This window comes from Trichechus manatus, unplaced genomic scaffold (assembly GCF_000243295.1).
Source record: "Trichechus manatus latirostris isolate Lorelei unplaced genomic scaffold, TriManLat1.0 scaffold00018, whole genome shotgun sequence".
Lineage (NCBI taxonomy): Eukaryota > Metazoa > Chordata > Mammalia > Sirenia > Trichechidae > Trichechus > Trichechus manatus.
The window spans coordinates 25885052-25895738 of record NW_004443954.1 but is presented as its reverse complement, the minus strand read 5'-3'; the positions used below and the strand labels follow the sequence as shown (position 1 = coordinate 25895738).

At 39.0% G+C, this 10687-nt stretch overlaps 1 protein-coding gene across 1 annotated transcript; it reads left to right on the top strand.

Moving 5' to 3' along the window:
* Window positions 1-349: 349 nt before the first annotated feature.
* Window positions 350-10052, top strand: LOC101353988 (RP1 axonemal microtubule associated). Its single transcript, XM_004372589.2, has 3 exons — window positions 350-1012; window positions 2097-2268; window positions 4381-10052. Exons 1-3 carry the CDS (start codon window positions 398-400, stop codon window positions 10050-10052), a joined length of 6459 nt encoding a protein of 2152 aa, XP_004372646.1. The 5' UTR covers window positions 350-397.
* Window positions 10053-10687: the final 635 nt, after the last annotated feature.

Here is a 10687-nt window from a genome sequence, read left to right as displayed (position 1 = left end):
AAATATATTTTGTAAACTGCTTTTTTCATTTAACAATATGTCATGACCATCTTTCTATGCCAATAAATATAGATCTATAAAGCCGTATTTAATGGTTGTATAGCTTTCTATTGCATGGGTGTATAAATAATAATTTATTTACCTAAGACTTTATTAGTGCATTTAGTTTGTTTTCATTTTTAATTATAAATAACCTTATTTAACAGTTTCATTTATGTCTTTTTCTTGTAAGACTCTTGAAATTATCTTTCAAAAATGGCAGGTAATGTATGAAAAGAATCCTAGGAATATCCTGGATGTCAACTATAATTAGCATTCATTAGCATTTTCTGTACTCTCTACTGTGCTGTCATTCTGGAGATTAACAATTTTCTTGCCTCTCTAGGTCTCAATCAAGATGAGCGAAACCCCTTCCACCAGTTTCTCCATGATTCATCCGACTTCTCCTGAAGGTCGAGTTCCCTACGCCCGCCATTTGAGCGTTACTCATCCTGTTGCGGCCAAACGGATCAGCTTCTATAAGAGCGGAGACCCCCAATTTGGCGGGGTCAAGGTGGTGGTCAACCCCCGCTCCTTCAAGACATTTGATGCTTTGCTGGATAACTTGTCCAGGAAGGTTCCCCTGCCGTTCGGGGTGAGGAACATCAGCACCCCGCGGGGCATGCACAGCGTCACGCGCCTGGAGGAGCTGCAGGACGGCCAGTCGTACCTGTGCTCGAACGGGCGGAGGGTGCAGCCGGTGGACCTGAAGCGCGCGCGCCAGCGGCCGCGGCCCTGGCAGAGCAGCCGGGCAGTCAACGCTCAGGCGCAGCGCCGCGGCGCCGCCGCCGCCCAGTCGGTCCCGCCGCGCGGCCCGCGGAGGCTCGTGGTCTTCAGGAACGGCGACCCGCGCACAGGGCGTGTTGTGGTGGTGAGCCCGAGAGTCACCCAGAGCTTCGAGGCCTTTCTGCAGCACCTTACCGAGGTCATGCGGTGCCCGGTGGCGAAGCTGTACGCGACGGACGGAAGAAAGGTGAGTGTTCCCGAGGCTCCTCACGCCTGAGGGTCTGTCGCCCTTGTCAGGGTCCTTTCGGCCCAAAAGCACCCCCCCACCACCTCCGCCCTCGTTGGTGGGTATCTGTGGGCCCACTAAGTTTCACCTTTTGACGGGAGTATCTGTGGGCCCGAAGGTGTCGCCTTTGCAGGGGTAGGGGGTGAAGTCTGTTGGTCTCAAGGCCACTCCCTCCACCTGGCTCTCCTGATCCCCTGGGCTAAAACTCTGTTTTTCCTTTGGGGCGTCGGACATGAGGATCTCTTCTTCCACACTCTGTCTTCACTTTTGCGAAGTTATGATGTGTTAACACAGAATCCAGTCTCAAAGGCATTTTTTTTTTAAAAAGGATTGGCCAAGAGTGGCATTGGCCTAGAGGGAGAGAGGGTACACCTGGGGTCCTGCAGGGGGCCGGGGAGCCTCCCTTGCATCGAGAGAGAGTCTGTCCACAAGAGCGCACTTTCCTGTGCTACAGTGTGCACCAGGCGCTTTCCCACCTGGCTCTGGAGCTCATTGGCCGATGCTGAAGACTTTGGTGGGGAAGACAGAAGCAGTCCTGCACACCTTTGTTTTATTTTTTTAAAGATTTCTTTAGTTATTCCATAAAGAAGCCCTCGTGGTGCAGTGGTTAAGTGCTGGGCTACTAACCAAAAGGTCAGTGGTTCGAATCCACCAGTCACTCCACGGGAGAAGGATGTGGCAGTCTGCTTTGGTAAAGATTTACATCCTTGGAAACCCTGTGGGGCATTTCTATAGGGTCTCTATGAGTGGGAATCAACTTGGTGCGACGGGTTTTTTTTTTTTTTTTTTTTTAGTTATTCTGTAAGACCCGTCTGTCTACCCAGCTAGTGCTATGCTCAACAGAGATATTGCCCCTCTCCCACCCTTTCTGGTATGTTCAGCTATTTTGTATACACCATTGATCCCTAACAAATCCTTGGTGATTAACTCCTTCAAGCCCAGGAAGTTGTTGAATTGATTCAGTCACAATTATAAAATTATCACATGGAAAGAACAAAACTTTATGTTGCTCAAGTGAAGACCTGAAGTCTTTGCTTTCTTCTAGGTGCCCAGCCTCCAGGCAGTGATCCTGAGCTCTGGAGCCATTGTGGCAGCAGGAAGGGAGCCATTTAAACCAGGAAATTATGACATCCAAAAGTACTTGCTTCCTGCTAGGTTACCAGGGATTGCTCATCCTGTGTACCCCAAAGGAAATGCTAGGTCAGAAAGCAGAAAGAGTAAGTCACTTAAATATATAGCCCTTATTTTTAGCCCTGAGCTTTTTTTCTTTTTTTTTACCTCAACAAAAAAATCCATGCTTAAATGACCAATTGCCTTATTCCGGTAGACAAAATATGAGATTAAAAACATTCTAAAGTGAAACTGGTGATATTTTATCATTTATCACAGAGATTATCCTTTTTTAGATTTTTCTAAATCAATGACATATCTATTTAAATAGATGGGTTTTTTTTTTTTTTTTGCATATAAAAACAAACTCATTGCCCTGGAGGGGATTCCGACTCACAGCGACCCCACGTGTTACAGAGTACAACTGCTCCATAGGGTTTTCTTGGCTTTAAGGTTTATGGAAGCAGATCACCAGGCCTTTCTTTCACAGAACGGCTGAGTGGGTTCAAACTGCCAACCTTTAGGTTAGTAGTCGAGGGCAAATCATTTGTGCCACCCCGGGACCTGTTTGCATATAATACCTAGTTAAAAAATCAATATGCAAGTATTTCTTGTTTTAGAGAATTCTGTGGAATCCATGAAAGTGATGTCTCTGGTATATACAGAGTTTTCTCTAAATAGTAACATGCAGCATTCATGGCTGAGCTCAGCAGATTAGCTGAGTGACTGTATTTTCCCACATCTCTAAACTACAAATATGCTCTGCTTTCTGCAGTTATTCCAGTAAAGATCACAGGCCTTTAGCTCCACCTTTTATTTATTTTAAAAAGTTCATGCAGCCAATTCATGCTGGTTAACAATAATATAGATTGATAATTCCTTAGGAACTGCTGCTCACTGTGACTTTATCTTTTGGTTAGGGGAGGAGGAGGGTCTCTTGAGGCCCAGGCTTGTGGAGTAGACTTTATGTTACCTATGACAGCATAGGTAGTCTCATTATTCATTATGCTCAATATTTCCAGCAAAACTTTAGCTGTATGCTAAAGTACTGATTGCCATTTATACTTAATTTTAATTTTCATTCATTTAGAAATGGAATAATATTCCTTTTAAGCAGTGTTAATCCCACTACTTACTGCTAACGAGGGGGAAGCTCATCTATTTATTGTCATTTTATTATATCATGGATGTATTCAGTAGATAATTACTAGTGCATCTGTTAGTACTATTTCACTTTGGTCATTTTACTAAAATGATTTTATTTTTTTGTGTCTGGTATAGGTCACTGAGTATAATTTTTGATGGCTTTAAGGAATCTGAGGGCTTTGTTAAGTTTTACCTACAAAAAAAAGAGAGAGAGAGACTTTTTAATATGGTAAAAGTATATCCAAAATAAGCAGAAACATATTTCTAGGTTTATCCTCTGAAACATTAAAGGTATTTACCTGATGGCAAGCATGTGAAATATCTTACAAAAACTAGTAATAGAAATTTGGTTGACTTTAAGAAGCACGAGTGCCAGGGTTAGCTCTAGAGACACACATTAAAAGATAACCAGATATCTGGGCCTATGTCTAGCTCTGTTCTTTTCTGTGCTCTATGTTAAATCACATGCACTGTCTATACAAAGTAAATGCTAAATTAATAATTATTACTTCATTATTCCAGCCTTTTAAATAAATTCTCAAAATGTTTCAACATTCATAAAACTATAGATGTCTCCCTTTGATATGCACATATAGGAAAATGCATACTACCATAAATTGCTACTTGCCTTGTTTGGATAGGTGAGTAGCACTTGGCTAGACTGCAGTTTCAGTATTAGTAGACAAAAACCCACAAAACACTTTACTTTTGTTAGAATCCTTAGGAATTCCTACTTTATACATCCCTTATTAAAATTACTTTATTAAACTTAGTAAAATTAAATTTTTGTCATCTCCTTATTGAAGTAGAATTATAAGGTCTCATTTTAAGAGTAATGTGTAGAAATGTACCAGATATTACAGTAAGTTTTCTCAAATAATCAATGACTACATAGAGATGAGAAAGATATCAGTAAAACTTTACTATGAAATTTAGATAATATTGTGTTTTTATACTAATTGTTTCTTTTTTTTTTTTTCTTCTTTGCTGCGTTTTTCATTGGACATTTATAACTTCTCCATTCCACATTGTATTTTGATGTGGGGCATTTTTTACTCTTAAAATCGTTGAAGTGAGCACACATGTGCCTTCAAGCCCAAGGTCCCAGATTTATTCTGTTTCGTCTCAGAAAGTGCATAATAATAATAATGATTGCTACTCAGACTGTTCTTTTGCTCCTGAGAATTACTTGGCATTAGAAAAAAATGATTCTCAAAATTTACTGATAGAGCCTTCTGAAGATGATATTGAGAAATCAGTTATTTTTAATCACGATGGCACTATGACAGTTGAGATGAAAGTTCGATTCAAGATAAAAGAGGAGGAAACTATAAAATGGACAACTACTGTCAGTAGAGCTGAGCTTTCTAATAATGAAGAAAAGTGTGAGGTAAGCAGTTTTTCAGGAAGAACAGATGATAAGTCATCTGGTTTAAAGCTTGCAGCATGTTCATTGTCTGCAGAAATGTTACCTATGATGAAGAGCAATAATCAAGAGAGCAATTTGATAGAAGAGGTAAAAACTCAAATGACAGATCAAAGGGTTGAAACTTGTAGTTCTGCTAGTTGGGAGAATGCTGCTATGGACACAGATGTCATTCAGGTAACTCCGGATCAAGAAAAGCACCATTTTTATAGGCCCCCTACACCTGGACCAAGGAGAGTGAGACAAAAGAAATCTGTGATAGGGAGTGTGACCTTAGTATCTGAAACAGAAATTCAAGAGAAAATGATCAGACAGTTTTCCTATAATGAAGAAACAGAAGATGAGGAAAACAAATCTGAGTATCATATGTTCACATGTTCTAGCAGTAAAATGTCATCAGTATCTAACACACCAGTACGTGTTCAGATCAACAATGATGAGCAGATGGAGTCATCTTTAGAAAGAAAAAAGGAAAGCAGATTGCTAAAGTCAAGTGCTGTAAATACTGCTGTTATAGAAATTACAAGTCAGAAGATGTTAGAGATGACCCAGAATGGCCTGCCACAGACTATTTCAGAGAACTCAATTGTGGAGGAAGATACAGTTGATAGTGTAATATCAGACAACAAAACTAGTACCGAGACCTTCAGACCTTGTGATAACACCAATGATAAGTTTCGTCCAGTCTCAGCTGATACAACGCACTCTTCAGGTGACAACTCTGGAACTAAAAAAACTATTTCTGAAGCCTCAGCTTTGGTAGGATCCTCAACTGTCACCACAAGAATTGACAAACTAATTAATGAATTTGCTCAATGTGGTTTAACAAAATTTCCAGATAATGAAAAGCTGATTTCATTGTCTATTGCCAGCAAAAAGAAGACACAATCTCAGCAAGTGATAAATACAGGGCATCAGGATGGGGAGATTGTAACCAAAGGCTTCCCCAGTAAGAGCGAGAGAATGAACACAGGAGGTAAAATTTTGCAGGAAACCATATTGCAAGATTCACACAGTCCCGCTAAAGGAGAGGTACTTTGTGACGAAGGCCTCCATGCAAGTAATATGGTAATTGAATCAAATGATTTCTGTTCCAGAAGTAATCTGAATTCCATGATTTCCAAGAATTTCCATAGAAATAAATTAAATACTACTCAAAATCCTAAGGTTCAAGGACTTTTAGCCAAAGCAAAATCTAGACCGCTAAAGAAAGTGAGCTTAGGAGGATCTACAAAAAGGGCAGTTGGTCAGGGAGATAAAGTATTTCCCCAGAGTGAATTTAAATATTGCAAAAATACTTTTGAAAATCAAAGTTTATTTCATGTCTTTAACTTTCTCGAGAAAACACCCAGAACTTTTTGTGGACTCCAATCTCAGGCAGAAGTGGCATCTGGGTACTTGAGAGGAATTACAAAGAAGAGTTTAGTTTCAAAAGTTAATAACTCACACATAACTTTAAAAAACCATAAAAAACAAAAAGGAGAAAAGTTGAAATCAGGCACTATTGTAAGTAAACAATATGCTACAGCCAGAGGAAATACCTTAGCTTTTCTGAAAAAAGCTGATTTTCCTGAGGATATTGCCCATCTGTCAATTCAAAATTACATACAGAGATGGTTACAGAACATAAACGCATTTCCAGCTTTGCAACCTAGAAAATCAGCTCCAGTATGCAAAAGTGAAAGGAATATGGTAGGTTGTAACAATAATGATTTTCCAGGAAATAATCACAGAAGTTCAAGAAAAGGAAATTATTTTGTTATGGGAAGTAATAAGCATGTAACTGAAAATGCAAATTTGACAGGAGGTAATCTAGATAAAGAGGTAGGTAAGTCTCCTATCGCCAGAGGTAATGCTGAAGAACTTACCAAAGACCTCTATGAGAACCAAGTTGGATCTCTGAACGATGCTTACTTGGTTTCTCTGCATGAATATTGTCCTTTATCACAGTCAGCTATTGATGATCATAATAGTAAAAGTCAGGCATCTGCTGAAAAGGCAGGACAGGAGGTAAGCCATACTTGTCAAAAAATAAACCTAGCTACAAAAGAACGAAGTGTAGAGGCTGCTGTTCAAGTGGATCCTATTGGAGAGGACCCTCAAAAAGGCCTCATACCAGCTCTGTTGCTTCACCAACTGCAAGCTTCAGTTCCTAGTATTCAAAAGACTCAGAATGGAGTTGTTCAAATGGCAGGTTCACTTTCAGATGTTTCCTTCCCTTCTCCTGCAATATGTAATTCATCCACTAATCTCCTTCTAGCTTGGCTCCTGGTGCTAAACCTAAAGGGAATTATGAGTAGCTTCTGTCAAGGTGATGCACACAAGAGTACCAGCAGATCTTCAGAAATATTTGCATTGTTGGAGGTTCTAAAGCACGTCGCCATCACAGAGGATGCTGATGACTTGAAGACTGCTGTTGCCAATTTAATGGAGTCAACCACAGATTGCTTTGGACTCAATGAGAAAAAACAAGATATGGTTCCAGTAGGTCTTTCTGCAAATTGTTTCACACCCCAAAATCAGAAAGATCCTAAGTTCATTGAAAATGAAAAAACACAGGAAATCTCCTCTTTGGCCACTGTCCCTGAAGTCTTTGTTTCAGAAGTGACTTGTTTTCCATGTAATATGTGCACTGTGAGTAAGATTTGTCTTCCAGAAGAGACCTGTAACCCTAGTGATACTTTTTCTCCTAGTAATAGTTGTGCCATGGATCAGACCTTCTCCAGGAATAAGGCTTGTTTTCTAGGAGAGGTTTGTTCACTTACTGATGCTGTGTCTTGTGTTCAAAAGGAGAACCATATCCATGAGGCAACTTGTCCAATTGATGAGGCCTACATTCCCATGAAAGTCTGCAATGCCAATGACTTCTTAAATTCCAAAGCAAATGTATACACTGATAACTTGGAATTAATTGAAGAGTTAGAAAGAGTTGATAAAGTTCAAAAAGACCTGAATATTTTGGCAGATCCTGGGTATAAAAATAGCTTTAATACATTGGTGTCACATCAGAATATGAGTAATTTAAGCCATTGTGGCCTTTCCCTAAATGCAACAGAACCAGAATTTGGTAAGAAGCAGAAACATAGTTCTCTGGCTCAATTTCAGAGTTGTTCACTAAAGGATAAAAATCAGGATAAAAATGCATATACATCCTTTGATAAGGAAGAATCAAGGACTTCTGAAGAAGCAGGCTCAATAACTAACAGCATGACATCAAGTGAAAGAAACATTTCAGAATTGGAGTCTTTTGAAGAATTAGAAAACCAGGACACTAATATCTTTAATACAAAGGTAAATGCAGGAGAGCAAGCTGCTGAAGAATCAACCCAAAAAGAGTTAGAGGCTAGTAAAAATTTGGAACTTATAGAAGTCTCTAGTAGAAACATTATAGAAGAAGAAAGAAAGAGCAATGTAATATGTGAGACGATCAGTAGAAGTCTGGTAACACCGCCATCTTTAGTTCTTTGCTATGATTCTAAGCAGAACACTGGAAAGGAGATCAATGAAGGAAAAACTAAAATGAGAGTAAAAATGATGGTGAAAAGCATGGAAATTGGAAGTTATTCAGAGTCCCCTCTTGATTTTAAAAAAAGCTTAAAAAGTCCAGTAACTTCTGATTTGTCAGACTACAGACAAGACAGTGAGAGTGAACAGCCATATAAAACATCCAGTGATGTTTCCAATGACAATGGTGAAGAGATTGCCCAGGAAAAAGAATACAACACAGGGTTTGTTAAAAGGACAATAGCAAAACTTTATGGTAAAGCAGAGATTATTAAACCATCTCTTTTTTGGGGGTCTGCACACAGATCTCAGGTTTGTCCTCACAATTCTGTGGAATTTCAGTGTGCCAGGAAAGCAGGCCTTTATGATTCTGAAGGTCAGTCATTTGGTTCCTTCAAACAAATAACTAGTGGTTCACCTATGTTGCAGGAATTTCAGGAGGAAATACAAGATAAATGTGACTTTAATGATGTGGGGGCCAATTATAATGGGGGAGATACTGTAGAACATAGTACAAAACAAAATGATCATAACAGAATCCTCAGAGACATAGAGGAAGGAGTGCTGATTGACAGAGGCAAGTGGTTCCTGAAAGAAAACCATTTGCTAAGAGTGTCATCCCCTGAAAATCCTGGCATGTGTAGCAATGCAGACACCACATCAGTGGATACACTACTTGATAACAGTAGCGAGGTACCATATTCACCTTTTGGAAGTTTGGCCCCAGGCCCAACTATGGCTGAATTATCCTCTTCAGAACTAGAGGAACTTTCTAAACCCCTTGAACTGAAATGTTACTATTTTAATATGCCTCATGGTAGTGATTCTGAGCATTGTAATGAGGATTTGCTAGATGTTCAAAATAAAATCTGCTCCATGGAAAGAATACCAAATCACCACACAGAGGAGAAGGATAATCATCCTGGAAGAGTATGCACATCCGTCACTCATGCCTTTACATCTGCCGGTAACAAAGTCCATCCTGTATCTGATAATACCGTTAAAAACCAGCCATTGCCTGCCAATAATACGATTCATGGTACTCTTCAGGAAGGTGACTCTTTGGATAAACTCTATGCTGTTTGTGGTCAACATTGCCCAATACTAACTGTTACTATCCAACCTGTAAATGAGGGAGACCGAGGATTTGCATATCACAAAGATTCTGATATTGAGAATTTCTTGGGTTTCCATTTATGGAAGAAAATACACCCCTGTTTACTACAGTCAAACAAAAAAGTGGCCAAAGATATGAACAATAAAACAAGTAGGGAAAAAGTATTTATAGATAATGCCATTGATGAGGCATTTGATTGGCTTTATTTCAACAGCACATACGACTTGATGGATAAAAGAGGAAAATCAGAAAGAATTAACTTCTTGGACTTAGAGAGAAAAAATAATTTAAATAAATTTCAACCATATTTAAAGAAAAGATTTTGTGTGAATTTCCTGCACATATTGTTAGTTGTGAGTGAAGTGAATACATATACACAAGATCCCAGGAATCAGGCAAGTGAAATCTTTAAAGCAGTTGATGAAAATAACAACTTATTAAATAACAGATTCCAGAGCTCAAGAACAAACCTGAACCAAGTAGTAAGAGAAAATATGAACTATCCTTTCTCCTTTGGAATGCTTGGTCAAACCTACCTGTTAGGTATTTGCCAAGTTGAGACATCCTTAAATATCAGCAACAGAAATATATTAGAAATACTTGATGTTTTTGAGAATGAAAATATTTTAATTTGGGAAGATGAAAACCAATTAAATTTAACCAACCTTGAAAGCAGTGATGAACAAAAAGATTTGTAATTGAAGTATCAGTACAGTGCTCCATCAATACATTTTTTCTTTTTTTGGTAACACGATGAAGCACATGGAATAGGGTACAGAATTTCCGTCTGCTTCTTCAAAATGAGCCTACCCTAAAAAACTTGTCCTTGGATAATCCCATTTGACTTTTGTTAGTCATCAGTTCTTCATTTTCTCAGCAATTATGGATTAATTTTCTGTTATTTTGGAATTGTTTCTGTGTGTTTTTTTCTGAACTTATATAATTTTACGTGTCTATGTTTTTCTCCTAGGGCATTGTAAATGCCATAAAGAGACTTATGACTTTTTTTTCTTTCCTTTTATATATTGCTAGCTTAGTGTAAAATGCATATTGAATGTACTTATGAATAAATGGAATATAGTAGTGTTATGGATTGGATTGTGTTCCCCCCAAAGTAAGTGCTGTAAATCCTAACCTCTGTGCCTGTGGTTGGAACTCTGGTAGTGCAGTGATTATGAGCTATGGCTGCCAACCAAAAGATCAGTAGTTTGAATCCACCAGCTGTTCCTTGAAAACCCTATGGGGCAGTGCCACTCTGTCCCATAGGGTAGCTATTAGTTGGAATCGACTCGAAGGCAAGGGGTTTGGTTTTTTTGGTCTGCCTGTGTTATAA

What these genes read in the sequence shown, in the direction of transcription:
- LOC101353988 (XM_004372589.2), top strand. Translation starts at nt 398, where the DNA reads ATGAGCGAAACCCCTTCCACCAGTTTCTCCATGATTCATCCGACTTCT. An exon ending in ACGCGACGGACGGAAGAAAG is followed by an intron (nt 1,013 to 2,096) that starts GTGAGTGTTCCC and finishes GCTTTCTTCTAG; the next exon opens with GTGCCCAGCCTCCAGGCAGT. An exon ending in TAGGTCAGAAAGCAGAAAGA is followed by an intron (nt 2,269 to 4,380) that starts GTAAGTCACTTA and finishes AAATCGTTGAAG; the next exon opens with TGAGCACACATGTGCCTTCA.